The sequence below is a fragment of the Lissotriton helveticus genome, chromosome 3_2 (assembly GCF_964261635.1).
Source record: "Lissotriton helveticus chromosome 3_2, aLisHel1.1, whole genome shotgun sequence".
NCBI lineage: Eukaryota > Metazoa > Chordata > Amphibia > Caudata > Salamandridae > Lissotriton > Lissotriton helveticus.
The window spans coordinates 25,528,528-25,552,251 of NC_136062.1; the positions used below are offsets into that span (position 1 = coordinate 25,528,528).

The following is a 23,724-nucleotide window of genomic DNA, read 5'->3' on the forward strand; positions in this document are numbered from 1 at the left end:
GCCAGGAAGCTGCCCTGGTCAGTGTTTGGAGCGTACAGTGATACCAGCACCATCTGGTGCCCATCTAGCCTGCCCTGCACTGCAACGAATCTACCCTCCCGGTCTATCGTAGTGTCTGTAGCCGTCCAGGGGACCCCAGGGCGGACCCAAATCAATGCGCCGCGGGCGTATGAGGAATAGGATGTGGCATAGAGTTGTCCGCGCCATTTGCGGTGTAGTGCCCGGACCTCTGCCTCGTTCAAGTGTGTTTCCTGAAGCAGAGCTATGCCTATCTTGTGTCGCTTCAAGTATGAGTAAATCTGGTAACGCCTAGCTGGTGTGTGCATCCCCCTGATGTTCCAAGTGCATATTCGTGTTTCAGTCATTGTGTCATTGGGCGTGTGTTCCTCCCACCCCCCCCGTCCAACAGGCACTCAAGCAGTGCCTCTCGCTTTGCCCAGAGTTTCCTCCCCGATACAAAAGTGCCCCAGAGTCGCAGTACAGAGCGTGATGATCTCCGAAGAGGTAAAAGGGTAGGGAAAGGGATGAAAACATGTGGCCTCAACACGGCTACATAACCTAAAATGCCAAAAGGTCGGCTACAGAACATGTTGCCGTCCAACCGCTCGTATGAGCTCGTAAACTATACAGTTCTAAGGGGTATTCTGTGGCTTAAGCTGTAACAGTACAAATGACAGTATAATCCATAGTGAGAGCAACATCCCTCCCGGGTAGGGCCAGGAGGCCTTTGCCATCTGACGGCTGCCCAGGTCTTGCCGTTCAGTGCATCTATAGCAGCCCACCAGGCATCTGGCTGGAGGAGTAGGGCTCTCAGGGGGGTGAGTCCTCATCTCAGTTAGTCTGGCTGTCTCTGGTCAGCACGTGTGATGCCGCCGATTAGGTGACCAGTGTTCAACGGTAAGTGGCTGGGTCATGTGTACATAATAAGCACAATACCTGATCGGAGTCTCGTGTCCCTAGGCGACTAGGGTCCAGCAAAGTGTAGTCGCGTAGTTCTCTTCACACAACGGAGGCCTGCAAAGCCTCCTCGCAGATATGTCATTTCCATCGCGTGGGAGCAGGATTCCGCGAGGGTCGCTCAGCCAAACAAGTCTGCAGTTTGTGGCGTGACATCCGGTAGATCGTCAGTGTGTTGGGAGTCTTGTAGGCCATAAAGTGCGTCATCATCACTCGGGAGAGGCGGCGGGGTGGCGTCCGGAGCAGGGGACAGAGCCGGGGAGCTGCTGATTTCCACCACCCTACGGAGGGCGTCTTGATGTTCCTGCAACATCTTGCTTGCAGTCGGAGAGCGAGCTGGCGAATCCCTTGGTCTGGGAGGTGTGGGAGCTCTGCGTCGGCGGCGCCTTCGCGCCCCTCGCGTGCGGTCAGTAGTAGCAGTCCCTTGCGCTCGCCTAGGTACATCAGGCATGTTCTCATCTAGCCAGGCCTCAACTTCGGCAGAGTCTGTAAAAAAGTGTGTCTAATCTTTTGCTACCACTCGTAGCCTGGCAGGGAAGAGAAGCGAGTATTTGAGTCCAGCTTGCCGCAATCGTCTTTTCACTTCCAGAAAGGAGTGTCTTTGCCTCTGGACTTGTATAGTATAGTCCGGAAAGAACATCACTGTGGTGTTGTCAATCCTGATCTCGCCTAGTTTCCTGGCTTCCCGCAAAATCGCGTCGCGGTCTCTGTAGTTGAGGACTCGGAGGATTATTGGCCTGGGATTTGAGCCAGTGGTTAGGGGTTTCGTGGGCACTCGGTGGGCACGTTCCACCACAAAGTGAGGCGACAGCACCCCCTCCGGTAGCAGTTCACGTAGCCAGTCCTCCACTCTCTGCGTGGGGTCCATCCCTTCCCATTTCTCCGGAATGCCCACTAAGCGGATATTGTTCCTTCTTGCCCGCCCTTCCGCATCCTCCGCGCGGTCTTCTAGAAATTCCACCCTATTAAGAAGATCTTGTATGTGCTTGTCTGACTGCGACACCGTCGGTTCCATCAATGTCACCGCACCTTCCAGCGCAGTGGTGCGCTCTTGTAATTTCTTGTGATCGGCTCGGAGATGAGTTAGATCAATCGCCACACTGTCGATCCTGGTTTCCAAGGAGGTGCGTGTCTGTTGGAGGGATTCCTCCATTCTTTTCATGGCCGCCAGAACAGAGTCCAGTTTCGACGCCACGTGGTCGGCGTCCATTTTGGATGGTGTTTTCGCCGTCTTCCCCTTCACCGACGAGCCCCCCGTTCCGGTGCGTGTCTTCACCCCGACATGGGGCAGGTTGCGCGTGCAGGCAACGGCAGGGGTGATTCCCGCTTTCAAATGTGAGGGCGCAGGGGAGTAGTCGAGTTCGCGGGCCGCGGCCGAGGTGTGCCAGTCCCTGTAGGCCAGCAGCGCTGTGCTCTCGGCGCTTATCCCTGTGTGCCGTCCCCCCTTTCGCTCGGGTCTAGTGGCTCCACAGGTGGGGGGGGCGGGTGGGGGGCTCCCCGCTCTAGTGTCCGGTTACTTCATATTGCCACATCTGAGTGGCCCGTGAGCAGGCACTACCCTCAGCAGTTCTGTGAGTGCCCGACGGAGAGTAGCGTCTCCCAGGCAGATGGTGGGCAAGTCCCTCCAGGCCTTGCGGCCTCATCCGCTCCTCCAGGTCCTTCGTGGTGGCCCCGTTACGTGTGCAGTAGGGCAGGCGTCTTGGGCTAGTGATAGTGCAGGACACAAGCTGTGGTCGGTTCAGGGCGCCAGACCCGCACCAGTGGCAGAGAGGCCCCAGCCGCCTCCGTCCGGGTCGTTGACAGGGCGACTCCCCAGGGCGCGTGGTGGCAGGCGTGTGAGGGCGCAGACGGCCGCCGTGCGCGGTTGTAGCTCTGTGGGGCTCCCGGCGTGTTGTGCCCTCCGCTGGGGAGGGATCCGTGGGGAGGAGGATCCCCTGGCTAGGAAGCTCGTCGCGTCTCCGCGAGCTCACCTCACAGCGCCGTTGCACCGCCTCAGGGTCCCAGCTCCGCTGTCCTCTCCGGCCGCCGGCTGGTCACCCCGCCACCTCCGCGCCTCCTCAGGTCCATCTCCGCCAGGCCCAAGTTTCGCCGATGTCCGGTTGCTTCCGGTCCGTCGACACCCTCACCAAGCCCCTCCAGAGTTGGGCATATGAGATCAGAGGTTGAAGCACTCCGGGTGGGCTGCACATCCGCCGCAGTCCACGGCCTCCAAGCGTCGGGTCTTATTCAGCAGGCCGCAGTGTGGGGCCTAGTTGTTCTCATGAGGCCGCGGCCTCGCGTAGTTTCAGTCCCGGCGTCGCTGCTGTAAGGCCGGCCACCGCGGTGTCCCCGGTCACAGTGCGGAGCTCCGCGGCCGATCTCACCAGGAATCGGTCCGTGTGTGGGCAAGCGGTGCGGGCAGGTCCGCCAGCAGTTTGAGGCCAATCAGGGCAAATTTGGTGGAGAAATGACCCGGGGTAGGGGAGCTCAGGCAGGAGCTCTACCCAGGCACGTCTTTCTCCATTGCGCGCTAAGCCACGCCCCCTGGTGCAGGACTGCTCATCCTATTATTTTCTCCCTACATAAGTGAGCCATTGAACAATGTTCCTGCCATATACCACCATGCCTTGCAGGCAGTTCCCAGGAAGGGAACTTTAGTGACACTCACCCTGCCATGTATAGAGCAGGCAACCTTAACTAGGACCCCAGTGGGTGGGCTGGCGGCACCATCTGAGGTTCCATCAGGGAAAATCCAATGGTTCTGTTAGACCTGACATCATTGGCATGAGTCTCCCTTCCATTTTTGACGTATTGCCTCCTCTGTTTTGATATGTTTTTGCTGGTTATATGTTTTGGGCACTGTGCCACTGATAATCAGTACCACAGTGCAAGTGCCCCCTATGTTAAATTGATATACTAATTGGATTCCATGATTGGGTTATTTGATTTATCTGTCAGCCCCTAGTACAGTGCACCATGTGTGCCTAGGGCTTGTAAATCAAATGCTGCTGGTGGGCTTGCAGCACTGGTTGTGCCACCCACAGAAGCAGCTTGTAAAGTGTGTCTCAGGCCTGCAAGGCCTATGTGCAGTCTAGCACTGCCATGTCGACGTGGCCAAGTGCCCCCACTTGCCAGTCCTTAAACCTTCCCTTTGCTTCATATTAGACACCCCTATGGTAGGCCCAAGGGCATGGTGCATTGTAAGTATATGGTAGGACATGCTCTGATGTGTGTAGCATGTCCTAATAGTGAATTACAGCCATTTTCGTTATTCACTATTGAAGGCTACCTGTTCTCCATAGGCCAGAATGGGCAGTTCAATTATTACATTCTTAGAATCCTAACTGACTGAGGGAACATGGTAGAACTTCGAATGTATTATGCCTGAACTCAGAATATTAAAATACATATTTTAGTAAAGTTAGTTTTAATATCCTGTGTTTGAAAATACCACTTTTAGAAAGTTGTATTTTCCTGCCTAACTGTCCAGGCCTGCCTCTGCTGGGTTGTGTATTCCTTGTCAGAGTTTGTGAGTGACAGGGCTGGAGGATTCCAGGAGACAGGCTGTGGCAGCCCAGTGGTGAATAGAGAGATCTGCATCTAGATGGGAGGGAGGAGTTGCACCTGGGACCTGAATAGGGCTGGGCATTCCTTCTACAATGCTGGCTCCACCCCCTGTGGCTTGTCTGAGGTCTCCGCCCTGCACTGTGAAAGGAGAGGAGGAATGATGTCAACAGAGTGCTCCAGAACTGTATCTTCCCTCTCCTGTGCTGGAACCCCTCCTGTGGGGCGGCTGATGTCTCTGCCCTGTACAGTGAAAGGAAGAAGAGAGTCATGTAAACAAAGTGCTCGGGAACTGGTTTGGACTAGGGAGAGGCCTCTCTGCCTTCAGAAAACAAAGGATTTTGGGGTATAAATATTGGGACCCTGATCCCAAGAAATTAGATCACTTCTGGAACAAGAAACCTTTCTGCCAAGGAGAAGAACCAAGGAAGTTGCAGGAGTTTGGACTGCCCCTCTGCCAGTGTGCTGTTTTCTGGGTTGGCCTGCAGTGGTTTCTTCATTGCCAAGGGAAAGGAGAAGGAACTTTGTAAGGACTTTCATCTACAGAATATTCACCAAGGGCTTGAACTGTGCTTGCCTCCTGCTGAAGTCTCAGGGACAAAAGACTTCACCTCCAGCTCCCCCTGAATTTCCTTGCTGGGAATTCTGACTTCAGACACTTGCGTGCCGCTAGGAGCTGGAAGCGCGACGCATCGAGAAGAAGTGCATCGCCACCGCAGCTGAAATCATCGCATCGCCAGAGAAGCGAGCCTTCGCCGCATCTCCCTGGAAGCGTGTGTTCATCGAAGCTGCCTGCTGTCGCATCAAGAGAGTCGCCATCGCATTACTGGAGAAGCGTGTCGCAGGGCCTGTCGCAGCTCCAAAGTAGAGTCGTCGCAAGGCTGCCAGGGCGTCATCACATCGCTGCATCAAGGGCGCCATCTTCTCGCATCGCATCCGGATCGTCACATCGCATCAAGGTGCCATCTTGCGCACCGCAACGGGCCCGCAGGCCGAGAATCTACGCATCACCTCCGCACCAGTAAGGCTCACGACGAGTCCCCTACTCTGCGCAAGCATTGAGGCAGGACGCAACCGTTCTCCCGGATCACGGAACCGACGCAGCTCGCCTTTTGTGAGCCTTTTGTTTACTTTGCGTTACGCATCAGGTACTTTGTTGAGAACTTTGTCGCATTCAACATCAATTAGAACTCAACAACTTGAATCATCTTTAAGTCAACTTTTAGTGTAGTATTGTGGATTTTTGTTGTTTGTGGTCTTGTATTAAGTCTATATAAAGAATAATTATTTTTATAGAGCCTGTGTTGTGTCCATCTGTAGTGTTTTCACTGTATTACTGTGTATATTCACAAATGCTTAACACACTGCCTCTGAGATAAGCCTGTCTGCTCGTGACAAGCTACCAAGGGGGTGAGCAGGGGTTATTAAGGAGTGTTATCCCCGGACTTAGAAGTAAGGGTCCCTATTTGGACAAAGGTAAATACCATTGCTAGATCTAAAAGGTTCCCTCACCTATAAAGAGGGAACCAAACTAAGATTCTGACTGGGTTGGATCACTACAGATTTTCCACCCTGCCAAACTCTGTATAATCCCCGATAGACACCCCTCTTTTCTAACACAAGACTATTGTGTTATAGTCTTTAAAAGTATAATTGACAGAGTCAGGCACCTTTGTCCAAGTAGGGACTCTTCCTTCTAATAAGGGTAAGAGGATTACACACTTTAGATAACCCCTGTTCACCCCCTTGGTAGCTTACAGGCTTATCCCAAAGGCAATGTGTAAAGTATTCATGCCCCAAACACACAGTAACACAGTGAAAACACCACAAAAGGACACCACACCAGTTTAGGAGATAATGTATCTTTATCTAAACCAAACAATACCAAAACAACAAAAATCCTACATAAAAATATCAAGATATACTTTTAAATGGTTACTTCAAAGAACTGTAGAACTAAAATAGCTCCAGCTGGGGCTATTACGACGCAGTGACCGACAAATCCAAAGTACAGCTCTGACAGTGAGGTGCGTGGGCCAGGCACGAGCCACACGGACACCCCAAACAACAATACCTTGGAAACGAAGTCAACAGACGATGCACAGCGTCGTGGAGGTGGGGCGTTAGAGCCAAGGCGAAGCCTGTTTCTTTCAGCCACAGGGAGGCGAGGCATCGAGTCGTGAGAATGCGAGGCGTCGAGTCCGTGAGGATGCGAGGCGTCGAGTCCAGGACAAGAGAAGTTAGGCAGCGTGGGTGATGAGGCGTCAGTTACGGTGAATTGATGTGAAGAAGAGTTCATGAAGTCACCCTCGTTGGTTATCGGCTCTGTGATAATGTGATGCTGGCAGTGATGGCGTTGGTGCGACTGCTGGTGTCGGGAAGGCCGATAACTCCCATCGTCAAAGGACGTCGAGGCTGCGTTGGAGATGGGGCGGTACGTCGTCCACTTCATGAGCAGTGCCCCCGATGCCGGTCGCGGAGTCACTGCCGGTGTCGCTGACGCGTCAGAGTTGTTCTTTTTGCTTTGCATGAACAAGTACAATTCTCAGGGCCCAGGAACTGGAATTCGCACCTGAATACAGGAGTAAACAGAGGAGTCCAGGTGCTGGTCAGTGGGTGCAGGTGACGTGTTTGTGTCCCTGAGACTTGAGAACAGGAGGCAATCACACACAAGCGTTAAGAGATTCTTCTTCAAGCAGGTTCATAGCAAAGTTCCAGACTTTGTTATCTCCTTGGTAGAAGCAGCAACTGCAGGCCAACCCACCAAAGAACACGCAGCAAAGGTGCAGTACTCCTCTTCACAGCTTTCCTGCTCTTCTCCTTGACAGAGGTTCCTTTTGAGTACAGAAGAGATTGAATTCTTTACTACTTTAAATGCAGAGCAGCTCTTACCAGCCCAGCTATAAGTCACCCAGGAAAGGCAGGACATACCTAAACCCCCTTGGGACTGTCTACACTGAATGCACATCCCCAGCTTCTGTCACTCCAAAACCAGACAGTGAATACACAAACAGGCAGAGGCACACAGAATGGTTGAACAGGAAAATGAGAGATTCTGAGGGACCACAATGAGGCCTAAAGTATCTTCTACATCCGATGCGTCCAGCGCACAAGTGTCTGATTTTGCCTACTGATCTTGTCATATTTGGTTCTGTAATCCAGTTGTGTCACAAAAAAAGAGAGTTGATTTCACTGGCAAGGAAAAAAAAATTCTGTAATGTTTGCCCAGATTTGTTTTTAGTAGCAGGTTTATCCAATGAGTATCTCAATAGCTACTGGTAGCTCTCCAGCTACCGATAAGTAGATCTCCTGTGTGCAGGCTAGTCTCGCAAATTAGAAACTTTTTGGTGGTTGAAAACATACCAAAATTAAAAAATAGTTATTCAAGGCGAAAATGTTTGTATTTTAATAACTCATATGCTGATGTTTGGGGAGACTTGTTACTAAAAGTAAATTGGGGCCAGGGGCATTGCTGTTATGTTTTACCCATGTAGTGGCATTACACATTAACAACGCATTTTTTACATTACTGCTGGGAACCGTGCCGGATGTACTCACACTGCAGGTAATCTTGCATAAGGGGGGCTACTGATGTAAACTTGACGTGGTCAGTATTAAAACTCTAATCATATTAGTAGCTCAGGATGATTTTCACTGACCCTAAGTAGCTCTTACTAGAGAGAAGGTTGGCGACCTCTGGTTTATAGAAATCAACATGTTTACAGTAAAAACAGATGTAACATGATTTTCAGACCTTTTAACTTAATTTTTAAAGTTTTATTATAGTTTAAGAATTAAACAATAGAAAATGCACTATCTAAACAAGCACTGCCCTCTGCTCAAACTTACACCCTCCTCTAAATTAGCTGCATCTGAGTACCTGTGAATATAATACAATAAGTAATTGAATCTAAATGTCCTCAGTTTGTTCAGTATTGTGGAGGGGTGAATGAGTAATTGCAACAATGGGTCAATGGATGTTTCTTCAAAGCCCCCATTCATCCATCTCTTCATCTACTCACCAACTCATCATCCTTTCATTCACTCATCCTTACACTCAGGCATCTATTTATCCATTTCTCTCACACACGCCACATTACAACATATGAAAACGTAGCAGTACTGCTGGTTGTGGTGGTGATGGCGATACTGGTGATAACAATCGTAGTTGTATGGTTTTGGTGATCGCGTCAATACTGGTGGTGATAGTGGTAAGAATGGTGCTAGCAGTGGTGGCGTTGTTAAGGCTGGTAGTAGTGCTAATTATGAGGTGGTGGTGATTTTGGTGGAAATAGTGGTGTAGGTAGTCGTAATAGTGGTGGTGGTTATAGCAGTGGTGAGGTTGGCAACAGTGGGGTAATAGTGGAAGGATAAGGATATTTGTGGTTGCGATGGTGGTAGTTGTGGTGATGGTGGAAGCAGTAGTGGGGGTGATGATGCTGGTGGTATTAGAGATGGTGACACTACAGTAGGTAATAAAGGTGGTAGTGAGAGTAATAGTGGCATTAATTGTGGGGGTAATGTTAATGGTAAATATGGTGATTATGATTTTGGTGGTGAACTGGTGATAGTGGCAGTGGTAATAGAGGTGGCATGGAGATGATGGGAGGCACTACGTAGTGAATATTTGAAAGGTTGTATAACCTTTTGAAAAACGTTACCGTGCAGAGCGTCTGATGAGCACTCAGCACTAGGGAGAAATGAGAGTCCACGCAGTCTGGACAGGGCAGCTGAACAGCAGAGGGCACTCTGAGCCACAGTAATGACGGGAGGAGGGCGGAGAAGCAGCCATGACTGCTGTGAGCAGCGGTGGAATGCCATTGGTCACACTGCCTCAGGGCTTTAAGTGGGCGGGGTCCTGCACGTGCTCCGCACAGCCAGTTCTAACAAGCATTTGCAATGCAATAGGTCTCGCATTAGGAAAGTTTGAGCTACTGGTATTGTAAATGACACATTTTTTATTTCGGTTTTGTTTTTGAAAATAGCGAAATTAATAGCTTTGTCATTTACAATGCCAATAGTTATAACTTTCGCAAATGTGACACCTATAGCATTTCTAATGCAATATGTGTTGTATTTATGTGACTTACATGTATTGATATTCCAAATAACAATGGCTTTAAAAAAAATTCCAATAATTAATACTTAAATAAAAGTTATTGTAATTTATAATGGTAATAGCTTAAAGTTTTGTAAACAACTTTTGTGAAGATTATGTTCAGTATTTTATTGTGACGAAAATCCAATAACAGAAATGAAATATTAACATCTTTTTGTTACATTTGTAATAAAGATTGAAACATTGAGAGAACATATTTGAACCAGGTGTTGTTGAATAGTTGCACAGATTGATGCTGTGGTGGCGCTGAGTGATGTTGAGATGGCGAACTAGTGATGCTGTGGCATTCAGTGATGCTGTGGTAGTGCATAGTGGGGTGAGGGGGTCAGGGGGGTGGGGTGTGAGGGTGTGTGGGGGTGTGGGGGTGTGAGAGGGTGAGGGGGTGTGAGTGTGAGGGGTGGGTGTGAGTTTGAGGGATGGGTGAGAGAGTGTGTGTGGGTGAGAGGGTGTGAGAGGGTGAGAGGGTGGGTGAGTAAGAGGGTGAGGGGATGTGTGAGGGTGAGGGTGTGAGGGTGAGGGTGTGAGGGAGGGTGTGAGGGAGGGGGAGGGTGTGAGGTAGGGTGAGGGTGTGAGGGAGGGTGAGGGTGTGAGGGTGAGAGGGGGTGTGAGGGTGAGAGGGGGTGTGAGGGTGAGAGTGGGTGTGAGGGTGAGGGGGTGGAGGGCGAGGGGGTGTGAGGGTGAGGGGGTGTGGGGGTGAGGGGGTGTGGGGGTGAGGGGGTGATGGGGTGTGGGGGTGAGGGGGTGTGGGTGAGTGAGGGTGTGAAGGTGAATGAGTGTTGGTGAGAGGGTGTGAGGGTGAGGGGCAGACATCATAAGACAGACATGACTGTGGACTCTCTCCAACTCACATACACCCCTCCAACCACACGGAAAGGCAGCTCCCGCAGGGTTCGTTTCTATCCCTCAAATGTGTTCTCTCTCTAAACGCAGTGGTGGTCCTAACCCAACCATGGCAGGGTTTCATCCAACTATCTTCAAGGTGCAGCCCCCCGTGAGGCACAGAAGTGCCCCTCCCTCTCGGTATTGGTGCATCCATTCATCCGCCGCTACCCTAAAGTGTGCACCGCGCTCCAGGGGGCTCCCTTTTCATTCTCCAGATGTGCAAACTCCCTAGTACCTCCAAACCGCAGGGGCGCCTACTTTAGGTGTGCACCCCAACTCAGTTCTTATGTGCACCCCTTCTCCAGCCACAGGTGCGCACTCCACCACCAGGCGTACACACCCCCTGCTCCACCCCCACATGCGCATATCACTAGCCTCCTTCATGCTGGGGTGATTTAGCTCCATCACCCGCGGGAGGGTCCTTTCTTTCCCTAGGTGCGCACCCCTCTCCGGTCCCTAGGTATGTCATATTCCACGCTAAGGGTACGTACGCCTAGCTATTCCCAGATGTTTACTCCTCGACACCCACAGGTGGGCACATCCTCTTTTGTTCCATGGGGTTTCCGTGTACCAACCCCAAAGAAGGAGGGGTGCCCCGTTGCCCCAGGAGGTTATCCCTTTAAATGCCCAGGCTTCCTTCCCCCTGGAGCCAGCGATACGTACGCCTCACTATCGCCAGGTGTGTAAACCCGCCATCCTTTTGTGTGCCGCTATCTGGTGCACACCCCTTCTCGTTCCTTCCCTGGGGCACACACCCCTTTCCGCCCAGGTGTGCCTCACCCCCTAGAGCCCACCACCCCACCTGCACGCCCATAATACAACGAGAGGCCGTCAACGCTGGACTCGCCAGGCGTGCCCACCCGCCACCCCTGTCCTGTCACGCAGTCCCTTGACAACCGTCTCGCGCTCTCTCCTCACCTGCATGGCTGCTCTCTGCTGGACGCCGGCTTATCTCTAGGCTGTGAGAGGAAGGAATGGAATAGACGGAGCACCAGGGCCAGCCCCCTGCGTGGAGGGAATCCCGCCCACCATGCCTCCCCTTAAAGGAGCTGCGTGTTAACCCCTCAACTCCCTGCCGGCGCCAGGCATCGGCCCATAAACATCTTCTAGAGAGCAGGCACGCACAGTTTTGGAGTAACGCTGTGAACTAAAAAGGAAAGGATGTTTAAAAGAGATCTAGGCACTTCAGTCACGAATTGCTTTTAGACAAACCCTCCGACCACAGTATTCAAAGTTTGAGCTGGGCAGCCACCGCAGCGAACACGGAAGACAGCGAAACAGAAAGCTGTGACTGAGAGGGCGGGGGCTGCCCGTGCATGCGCACTATCTCTTATGAAGAGGGAGCCCCGGCGCCGGCAGCTGAAGTCCCGTGTCCCAGGAGGGGGCCCGGGTGTAGACCCAGGTGAAGACCATGCTAGACTGACCCGCTGGCTGCCGAGGGAGAGAGGGACACGCGGAAAGAGCCCGGTGAGTGGGGGTGAGTGGGGGGGAGGAATGTGTGCGCGCGTGTGTGCGTGTAGCTGTGTGTGTGTGCGCGCGTGTAGCTGTGCGTGTGTATGTATATGTGTGACTGTGTGTCTGTTAGCTGTGCGTGTGTATATGTGGGGCTGTGTGTCTGTGTAAGTGTGTCCTGATGCATTGTGCCTGCATGGGTGTATGTGTGTGTGTGTATGCGCGAGTGTGGCTGTGTGTGCGCACAATGTCGAATGCCTTAATTACTCTGAATGTGGGACGGGATGTGCACGGCGCTGTCCTGGACGTGCGCGTACAGGCAAGGAAATCGCCGAGGTAAAGCGCGTAACCACCCCCTGGACGCCATTCCCGACAAACCCACAACAATAGGTTTTTCGCTGGAGCAGCGCTATGCGCTGCTAACACCAGCAAGACCTAAAAAGCAGGTGCAGAGATGGGTCCCGATCGGGCTCTCCATTTTTGCCCTCACCATCAGGGTAAAACCATCATCTTAACTGTGCAGTAGTACCACTGCTCAAAGCCTTTGATGTAACTTCAAAGACACTTGTTTTATATCTTTCACAGTCATTTCAGAACTGAAGCATTTTCAATATTATATGTAACAAAGCCATAGTTGTTGCTTCTTTATTTTATGCAACTACCAACCACTGACAAAGCCAATAGCCCTGGCTTTTTTGTTGGTGTAGCCCTGGCTTTTTGTTGCTTTTTTTTACTTGTATTATATATCTGGATGTAATCACAGAAACAGCAAAATTCCAGTCGGGTAGCACACTATGCTAAGCACAGATTTTAAGCCACGCCCTTAATTACTTCGGCCACACCCCTTTGGAAGACCCCGCAGTTTTTCAGGTTCCCTCCCACACCTTGTATGCTATGTGTGCTTTCCTGTGGGTTGAATTAAAAGTGTGAATCGAAGACCCTTTCTATCTGTAGTATGTCTAAGAATATGAGGTATGAATTCACTTTCATGAAGCTTTATTCGGTTCATAAATACAATGACCATAAAAGCACATAAGCAAAAATGCATGGGACAATACAATACAGTTTAAAAAAGTACATGATAAAAAACAATGCAGGTTAAAAGAATTAATATGATCACCAATAAATAATTAAAACATGCTATTTCTCATCTGGATTGATTTGGAGATAAAAGTGGCAATATAAAAACATTTATCCGGAGAAATCATATTGTAAACTAACTTCATCGCATCCTCTACATTTTCAACACCATATTTTACAAAAATCGGTTTCAGGTAGGCCACCCTAACATTCAAGAAGAGGGTACAAATTAACAAAAAGTGCAAAGTACTTTGCTTGGAATGCCCATCACATGGGCATGGCACAACAGGTTGCTTCTTAGGTTGGGGAAAGGCAACCAAAACATGGGCCGTACCAAATCTTAGTCTAGTTAGGACAAACCTGTGAGCAGGTCTAGTTACCATGCTCAGATATAGCTGTGGTAAATCGCCTTCAATGTATTTATTATAAAGACAGACTGTGGTAAGGCGGCTGTTAGCTTCCAGACGGTTCTGCGCTCTGTACTGCAAAAAGGTGTTTTTCATGTCTACTTTAGTGATGTTCCCTGCAGAACATGGTTCTGCTAGTACATTGAGCCCAAAAACATCCCTGAAGCCATCTAGAACATACTTAAGCCACGGTATCCTGGTATAATTGTCTAGATCAAGGCAATCCTTAATGACGCTTTGGTTAAAAGCCGTTTCATCTTTCCCCCAAATCGCACGCCATATCATCAGGGGTCTCAACGAAATGAGGTCGCTTAAGTAGGCGACATCCAATTCTCTATGAATCAGTTCGTTTGGGGCAGAGGTCGGTAGACAAAGAAGTCTTTTGAGGAAGTTATTTTCTTCTCTTTGTGCAACATCTACATTAGTATAACCCCATATCCCAGCACCATATAATGTGATTGAGACACTCCTGGCCTTGTAAATTGACAACATATCTCTGATCCGTCTATCGCCAATCTTAGATGCGAACTTAAAGATACCGTGGGCACACTTTACCATTTTGGACCTAACATTTGAAAGTTCTTCTAACCAGCTATTTTTGTGCGTAAAGGTAACACCCAGGTAACAGAAAGTTTCCACCTGCTGCACTTTCACCCCTTCTATAAAAAAGTCGTTCCTTTTATTACATTTAGCCCCACAAGACATGACAAGAATTTTACTCTTATTAATCAACAGCTTTCTCTCACTGATGAAATCCGAGAACTTATCCATCAAACGCTGTAGACCTATAGGGGTCCTTGAGAGAAGCACAGCGTCATCCGCATAAAGCAGTACTGACACACTTGATCCATTGACCCGTGGGGCATCAGCTTGGACTTTGTTCAGAACAGTATCCATAGCATTAACGAAAAGGGTAAACAACAGGGGAGCGAGAACGCAACCCTGTCGGATACCACGTTTTACGTCAAAATTAGGGGTGCACTCTCCGTTTATCCCATAACGTACACACGTTTGCATCTTCTCGTAAAGTCTTGCTGAGAAAAAGATAATGGGTTCCGGTGCACCCATTTCTAATAGGACTGGCCACCGGATTGAATGATCAACTATATCAAAAGCGCTACTCAAGTCGGCAAAGCAGAGGTACAAGGTACCCTGCTTTGCCGAGGTGTACTTGCCAATTAGAAGTTCTAAATTCAAGCACTGATCTAGTGTCCCTTGGCCCTTCCTAAAACCATACTGTGAGCTTGCAAGGATCCCTTCATCCTCGGCCCAGACTTCCAACCTGGACAGTAACACTCTGCTCATAACCTTCACCGATGAGTCTAACAGACTGATCGGACGATAGTTAATAGCTAGTGACCTATCTCCCTTTTTGTAGATTGGGACGATAATAGAGTCAGCCCAGGTGGACGGGATCGAAGTTACTACAGCCGCATTAAAAACCAGGGTGAGGATAGGTCCCCACATTAGTGGAACGGTCCTGTAGACATCAATGGGGACTCCATCAAGCCCTTGTGCCTTGCCCCCCTTGCTGGCCCTGATACACCCTTCGACTTCTCCCAATGAGATATCCAATGGGAGTATAGGCCAACGGTTTTGTTCTTCTATGGTGGAACCATTGGCATTAAATATAGCCGAGAAGTGAGACACCCAGGCCTCACTGCTAACATTGGATGCAAGATGTGGGGCTTTATCCTCCTTTAAAAAAGGTGAATTAACCGTCGACCAGAACAGGCAACTATCAGAGGTTTCAGCAGCACGGGATAAGTTATCCCAAGCTTCCTGTTGCAGTTCCCTCTTCCTTTTAGAAAGAGCCATTTTATAGTCCCTTCTCAGGAGTAAAACTTCATTTTGATCCCTCGGTCTTAGTGATAAGGCACGTTTAAGTTGTACATGGAGTGCCGTACATACGTGGTCAAACCAGCCCTTGTTGCGTGTAGTGTTTTCTGATCTACGTCCTGTAAATATGGTATTAATAATTTTGCTGATATTAACAAAATTATTTATAATGGCAACAGGCGCACTACCTGCTGCCAAAATATCCTCAATATCAGTCAGAGATCTAGAAATGATTACAGGTAAGACTACGCTGGATTTTTCGCCTCTCCATCTCAACCTTATCCCATTGGGTCTATGCGGCTCATTGTTAACTACAGTTCTTAGCACATCCTGGCTTCTGCATTGAAAGGATTCAATTTGTAATACAATACAGTTATGGTCGCTTAAACCAGAATCCTCAATTACCAGAGTACTACAATGTGGTATGATGTTTGAGGAGACCATTACATGGTCTATGTTAGAGTTAGTGTTCCTACCAGTAAAGGTGGGTATAATATGGCCACTATTATTCATCACTGGCTCTATTAGCTCCAAATCAAAGGTCGCCATGATATTATTAATAGTCGCCCCATAGGTGTTATGTGGGAAGTGATAGGTATTTTCGCCATTATTATTTAACATCCCACATGCCCTGGTGGACGATAATGGACAGGTAGGGGAATTAAAATCACCTAACCAGATGAAAGTAAAAATGCATTTAGCTTCATTTACAAGCTTCATGAGTGTATTACCCAGTTCCTCAATAACCTTGTGCCGTGAGTTATCAAAAATGTTGTTGTAAAAATTGATCAAAAGCAGGTCAAGGCCTTCTTTTTGGTGTATCCATAGAATTTGGGAATGATTTCCTACGGTTATATGTTTGACAACAGTCAACAATAAGTCCACAGATAATAATAAGAGCAGGCCACCCTTTGCCCGACCATGCCGTGACTCTAGAGCCTCTAAGCTATTACAGACATATCCATCTAGGTTGGGTCTGGTGGTACACCAAGTTTCTTGGAAACATAGTATGTCATATTTCCTAATCAAATCCAGCCATCCTAACTTTTCATCTTTAGAGGCCCAGCCGGCTATATTCCAACTAATGATAGAAGTACCCCCTATAGAACAGCTAGTCGGTAGGTCCAAGACATTACCAAGATTGTCAACAGCTGAACGGGATGCAGCCACATCTGGTCCAGCGTTAGTAACCTCAATACATTTGGGTGACTGGGCGTTCGCCATACTCTTTACAACAACTGTGGGCTCAACCTCATTACAAAAGTGCATGTCACCATTAGCTCTTCGTTCCTCCTCACATAACCTTATTCCGATATAACTGTCATCCTTGTTAATTACCGTAAAACACGGACAAGGCCTACCATCCTTAGGCAGTCAATCGTTTAGATCCAGTGTACTAGGTGTACCCGAAGCCTGATATCTGTTCTGGGTCGGAATTTCGAAGGTCGGAATACTTGAGGAAAGTGAGGTATGAATTTTCAAGATTATAGTAGGCGAACAAAACAGTTAAAGCTATCCCTAGGCCAGACCTAAAAACAAACCTAACCGACTACCTCCACTTGGCACAATGCCTCATTTTCCTTGAGAGTGAACACTCTTCCTTTCCAGTGAGTTCCTGCAGCAACACTAGTGATTTAAATGGGCCGGCACTGTCCGGTAGTTTTTATTTTGAGAGGGAGAGTATCTGCACTTCTCAAGAGTGAGGTAATATTTTTAGTTGGAGAGTCCAGGCACTTCTCAGAAACATGCTGCACTTCTATTTTTTCATTTCAAGCACTAACACCCAGGTGTTGTAGTTGAATACGCACTTAGCGTTGTTTACCTGTATTGATGCCACCGGTCACGATCCAGGCCCCGGTGGTCACTGCGGCCTTGACGAGGCCCTTGCTAAGCGCCTGCTTGACGCGAGGGTGGAGCTCGAAGGCCTGCATCCCGCCGTGCACGGAGATCAGGAGCTTGGGCAGCGCCATCTGCCATTCATTCAGCACGAGCTGCAGGATGTCTTCGGCGTTCGAGTCGTGGGACAGCCGCAGGTACTGTGGAGAGAGAAACCCGCGATGATTGACGAGGCCCCACTGGGATGGAAGCAGTATGTGTGTCAAAGGGAACCAACTCCTATAGCTTGAAACGAGAATCAAATACACCCGTTTGTTGTTTCCAGTAGAAACTGACTCTGGTTCTATATTAAACCACTCATTAAAACAATCATGATGTTTACACAATGAGTGGGCACATGTTCGCCAATTCACCAAGAAATCAGGGATAGCGGAAGTGAAACAGGCACACCCTGACCGACAACTTCACAGGGTGGGCTCCTGGCTTCACGGCTAGCTCATCGACACTCACAGACCCCTATTTGCTGTAGAGGAGCTATGATAACAGCAAAGAGAGGTAGCTACAGAAAGGTTCCCCTCCAACCCTGCTAACTTTGACCGGCCACCACTATTCCCCCGATCCCAAAACCCACATCTTGTCCCCCGACGTGCTGATTGGCATAATTGACCCGAGGCATTCAGTGCGTGTCTTACGTTCTACGTACCTTGGCTTTGCAGCAGCGTGACCCGCCTTGGAAATTTATAATGCCATACGCGTCTGTTGGGCTTTCCACGGTATCCTTCTCCACTGTCCACGGCTCGGATGCAGGTGTCGTGCTGTCCTCTGGTTGTCCACGTGATGTAGTGGGGGCCACACAGCCGGTGTTCCAGGCATGCTGTCCTATCAATCGCCCACAGCAGCACCTATTAGAGATAGATATTATGCCTTGAGAGCCTACACAGTAGGGTCATGATTTACCGGTGCCTAATTTGTAAAAAAAATATAAAAAAATAAGTGCTCCTCAGGAAACCACTGCAGTTTGCATAACACATTGCCACTGTAGTTACACAACTACTAACCATCACACTGCTACAAGTTTGACAATTCAGACTGTTCGAGGCCACCAAAGCTTTAAAAAATGGCTTGGGAGGCAGATATTGGTTGTTTTCAATGTATTTTGAATTAACAAACAAATGTTTTTCAGCTCATCTTTAAATTACACTAACAGCGCCACCATGTGTCAGGTGTCATAAGTGCAGGTTCCGGTAATTTAGTGCCAGTGCAGAGCACCAGAAACTATTGGCTCAAGTTAAGCACAGTGATTTATAAAGGTAAACTTGCACTTTTGTGTAAGTTTACGTTTTTTTCTGATTCACAAAGATATTTTATGAGTAGAAGTATTATTCCTGCGAAGATTCCACTATTGTGGCAGAGAATCAGCACCAGGGCCAGACTGGGAATGCAAACTGGCCCTGGCAATTGAGTCGGATCGGTCGCGGGATGGGGAGGGGTTGCACATGGGAAAGACTGCAGCTGCTTTTGTTACAGGGGGCGATATTGCAACTATGTTGCAAAACTGGCCCTCAGTAACAAAAACAGCCCCCCAGGGGTCCAAAACCAGCCCCCACCCTTGTGGCCCACCAGGGAAACGCCCTATGCCCCCTACGGCCAGTCCAAGTCTGGCCCTGCTCAGCAGGACTGTCCTATCTTTTTAAGTGTGGCGTCTTCGCCACCAGTGCGGAGACTCCGCAGTCGTAAATATACTACTAGTAATTTACCTTAGTGAATAGGAAAATAAATCGCAAACTTACACAAAAGTGCAACTTTACATTTGTGAATCTATTTTTTTTTTTAAAAACCATTCTTCATGGCTTATTTATATGATTTGAGTAGATTTTAGACTTTTTGGTTGAGGGATAACGAGAATTTACAGGAGTCCTCATGGGAATCTACATTCACAGTACATTTACTCCTGTGGATTGTTCACAGGACTGTTTCAAAATTGTACATTAGCACGTCACATTATTTTTTTTTTACCTAAACATGTTTTGTTCATTGTGATCATGGGGACGTTTATGGTGTTCCACATCCATTTTCCACATTAGTGGCAACCTTGCTGTTACCATAAAATTACAACTGTGTGGGCTTTCAGCAGCCATCCAATGACCAACCGCGATTCGACCTGAGAACACACACTAGTACAGGGCAAAAGTCAGGGTACATGCAGGTACACAGCGTCCACCCACTATTTTCACAGGGTGGACGCCGTGTACCTGCATCCCTCCCTGCCAAGAAGTTGGGCCCCACAGAAATATGCTGAACTTGTCCTGTGTCATTTTCAGACACTGGGACACATACAGCAGCGCCTGTACGTTGTCTGCTTTCCATTTCCAACAGAAACGTGCAGGCATCGAGGGAGAACTTTTTTTTTTTAACTCCAGCTGGGCCAAAGTTAAGGGGCCATTAGGCCTCCTTTTGTTTGAATATTCTAACTAACTTCAGGCTGGAACCTTAAACTTACAAGTAAATGCCACACAGAGGAAACACAGGCACACAGCTTATCTCTTCACAGGTACTTAAGAGAGGCATGCTTTTGCCTTTGTTCAGTACTTGTATGTAAGAGATGCATCCACTGTAAGAATGTCAGGTGTGTTGATATGTCCCAGTATTTACACAAATAAGATTTTCAATAGTACCATTTTATTTCTTTTATAGCGCTATACACCCCAATGCGGGGTGTCAGAGCTCTATACACATTGTACATTGACAATAAATCATGTTCATGTGTAAATCAATGTACAAGGCGAGTTACATGAGACAAGGTTACAAGGTGCAGGAGTCACATGTCCTTCATAGCCTCACTGTTCTATATTACAAGGTTTACAATTTAGGAACTGCAGGTAACAAAGGGTCTCGGTTTTAATAGCAGTAACCCACTTTTCCATCTACATAAAATAAAAATCTGTCATCTGCATGTTACGTGATGTGCTTTTCCGAAGACGCATTAACCCGCTATGCTACTATGATTTAAATCTGGGACTTCACAATACACAGATCTCTCCAACAAACGCATTCATCTCCAGAGTTATCTCACCATTATTACTATTCCCTGAGATTTACTGGGCTCCTTTACAGCAGCTGCCTTAACCAATAACATATTAGAAAATGCAAGCTTTGCAGCCAATTAAGCAGAACAGATCTACTGCCATGCTTCTCCTTGTTGCCAATTTCTTTGCGATGGGGTCTAAAAAAATAAATACATTAGTTGAGGCCCAGATTTTGCATCGGGGTTGCGCCACTTTTTTGGCACAACTCAGACGCCAAATCTCCTAATGTGCTGAAATGTACTCATTATATACATGATAAACATGTATGAGGTCTTAATATCTAATGTCATGGCTTGTGATGTCACATCCAGTGAGGTCACTTCCTATCATGTCACGTGCAATGCCACGCGTCATGACATCATGCACTGTAATGGCACATGTCATGCTTTGACTTGCATACCGCCTAATCTGATTAGTACCCCCATTTCATTTTTAGGTAGAGCCTATAGTGGCAGCCCGCATGCGCTGCTTGCTCTGTGAGGCATGGATTATGGAGTGGAAGCTCTGCCCACTCTCCACCCATGTTTTTAATTGGCTTGTGTCATTGTCTTTCATAAATGCTACCTTCTGATTGATTATGAGGCTTGTTAGTCCCTCCTTATTATGGCCATATCGTCCTTTGTACGTTCCCATGGCTACTGGCCCCTTTACCTCGAGTGTTACACGGTACGGTACGTGTCATTTAGACTGTGAGCACTACTTTGTCCGTGCCTTTTTGCCCCCTTCTCGCCCTTCCCCCACCCTCACTCCCGTTGCCCTTGCTTCCCCCCCTCCCGTTGTCCGTGATGCCATGCAATAGGTCTTGCGTAAATGCGAGTCCTATTGCATTGCAAATGCTTATTTAAGTTTACATCACAACTCCAGCTGGCCTAAAGGCAGTGGATCAAAATTTCATCTGTCAAATGGACTGTTCCCAAAGCCAATGAGAGGGTTCCTTGCTGTACTGAGCATCTGTCGTACCCGAGTTAATGTATCCAACCAGTGAGTCTGAGCCACAGGAGGAAGCAGAGTGGTGGGTGGGAGGTCATTGGGGGCCAGTGCACTGTCATTGTCTTCAGGCTTCATATACACATAGCCTAGTGCCAGGTGTTTAGTGCCTCCCACCGTTCTCAATAATAAACCAGTGGAAACCAAGGCCAATGAAGCGGATGACGATATTGGACAAGTTCACACAGTGCGTCAAATAGAGAGAGTATCGTCCAAGTCAGTTGATCTACTAACCCGTAGCTCTAATTCAACCCTTTCCCCTTCCTGCTCTATTGCCGCCATTGAAACACAGACAGCCCTCCATTATTCCCACGTGTATATGTGTGTATATTTCTAACATTTATAATTGTACATTGTTTAGTCATTTGTGATTTTTAAGTCATATGTATCAGAGTCGCAAGTAATTTGTTTTATTTTTATTGAGCACCTAAGCCCTTTAGGGATGGTCAACTGTGAGCTTTGCTGCGCTGGCAGGTCTAGTGGTGTTGACCAGTGTTCCCTGCAAGCTGCGCGCCGGTACACCTCAGTGACCCCGAGCGCGCATTGCCCCTAGTGAAGCGCGCGCACATTCGCGAAAAACAGTCATTTTGAGGTTCCAGGGTCGAGTTTTAAAGCAAGTGTCTCCTGCACTTGCTACTTTTCTTTCTTAATGAGCCATGGCTGCTGGCTGATTGTGGGCCATTGTGAAAATATTCCTGTTAATTGCAGCGCAGTAGGGTGCTGCAATTAACAGGAATATATTCACAAGTGCACAAAATCAGCCCACAGCCGCGCTCTATTAAGAAAAGGCATGCATCAAGTTCAAAAGCACCACGTGTAAAGCGCACGTCGTGCTTTTGGGCTTGCTGCATTTCTTCTCTTAATGGAGCGTGGCTGAGGGCTGATTGTGGGCACTTGTGAATGTATTCCTGTTAATTGCAGCACCCTACTACGCTGCCATTAACAGGAATATTTTCACAATGGCCCACAATTAGCCCTCAGCCTTGCTCTATTTGGCTTTCCAGTGAGGGCCGCCACAGAGGCTGCTGGACAGTCTCAGTTTGGTGGTGCCTATGGCCTGTGTGTTGTATGTAGCACGACGGTCTTACATCCCCTGTTGGTTCCTCCCACCCGCCCCCACATTTGTGCGATTAGATTGATGATCATAGTAGTTAACCTACTTAATACATAGATACATTTTGGGAGTTTGTTTTTAAACCAGGACGTATACACAGGAGCATGTTGGGTTTTAAACACATTGGATTATTGTTGGGTTTTTTGTTCATTGCACAACGATTTTATTTTGCCTCAGTTTTTTTATAGGAGGTGGATTGGCCAAGCTGAATGTTGCTTGGGCTGAGCATCTACACTAAATAAACCAGCTTTGTTTTCTGGTATTCCGGATTTATCGGACCGGGAGCCAGGATTAGGGCAGAGACGACGGAATACATGATTATTGACAGTGATTATTGGATACAGTGGCATATTCATCAGGTGACTGGATACATTTAGCCAAGTTGGACTTGAATGTTGTTTGGAGCTTGGACAGCAGCACACGCAGCACGTGATTGGATCACAGATTGATAAACGCATTATATATTTTTTGCTAGGATATCTAGAATTGTGGCTTAGGTGTACTCGTTGTTTGAACTAGAGACTATTAAAAGGGATATCGGAACCGAATTACATACATTCGCAGGCATTAATATTGTATCTAAACATCCTGGAGGACAGCGAATTAGAGGAGCTTTTTAGCTATTATTTGAACACGAAGATCACACTTCTTGCTGGATGATAAAGATGGCCTTAGACTAGAAGCCTTGATGATGTCCCGGATGGGGACGAAACGCGTTGCCTGTTAGTTTGTTAATTTTGGTTTTATGTGATATAAATTGTTGCGTCTTCTGGAAGCTGACTGAATTGAATATATGCTTCAGAATAAAGAAAAATCAACGCTAATCTTCGCTTGTTTTGAGGAGCATTTATATAAATTGTTGACTTTCTAAAACGTATTAGGAAACTGTAATATTATTGTATTCGATTTAGCATACTCCCTTCAATTTTCAGTTTTTTTAATAGTTTTGTTTTCTGCCCTTCCCCTTTCTTGCTTGCATCTCCGTAATACTATTATTTGATCTAGTTTCACTTTGGGCCGGCCTACTCACCAGACATGCGACTCATCTGATCTACCCGTACTGGAGTCACTCACCACATATCCACTCCCCAAGAGTGCTGCCCTGATTCTGTGTTTTTTGGTACTGAAGGCAGAATGTTAAAAGAGAAGGTTGCCATTGCAATGGGGTTTGGAAAAATACATATATAAGAAATGAGGGACCCCTTGTGTTAAACAAGGGAATATGGTACTATTAGCAAGTAAAAAACAAGAAATCCCTTGGATTATGCAAAGAGCCAATAACAAAGCTCAACTCACATCTGAGTCATACCTTTAGGTGAGTTACAGTTACAGTCCATGCAATAGACTCCCACAAAACGTTCTTACCATTTATATTCTGACACACAAAATGCATCACAAAACCTCTTTTTATTTAAAAAGCCT

General features: G+C 47.8%; 1 protein-coding gene across 3 annotated transcripts in view; it reads right to left on the reverse strand.

Moving 5' to 3' along the window:
* The window catches only part of LOC144826433 (transient receptor potential cation channel subfamily M member 7-like), a 1,864,676-nt gene that overhangs the window by 1,417,622 nt on the left and 423,330 nt on the right, over positions 1-23,724 (reverse strand). For all 3 annotated transcript variants that reach the window (XM_078684758.1, XM_078684760.1, XM_078684761.1), the window contains exons 4-5: positions 17,819-18,017; positions 17,102-17,315 (exon numbers count right to left, since the gene is read on the reverse strand). In XM_078684758.1, coding sequence (XP_078540884.1) covers positions 17,102-17,315; positions 17,819-18,017 — 413 coding nt within the window. The remainder of the gene's footprint in view (positions 1-17,101; positions 17,316-17,818; positions 18,018-23,724) is intronic.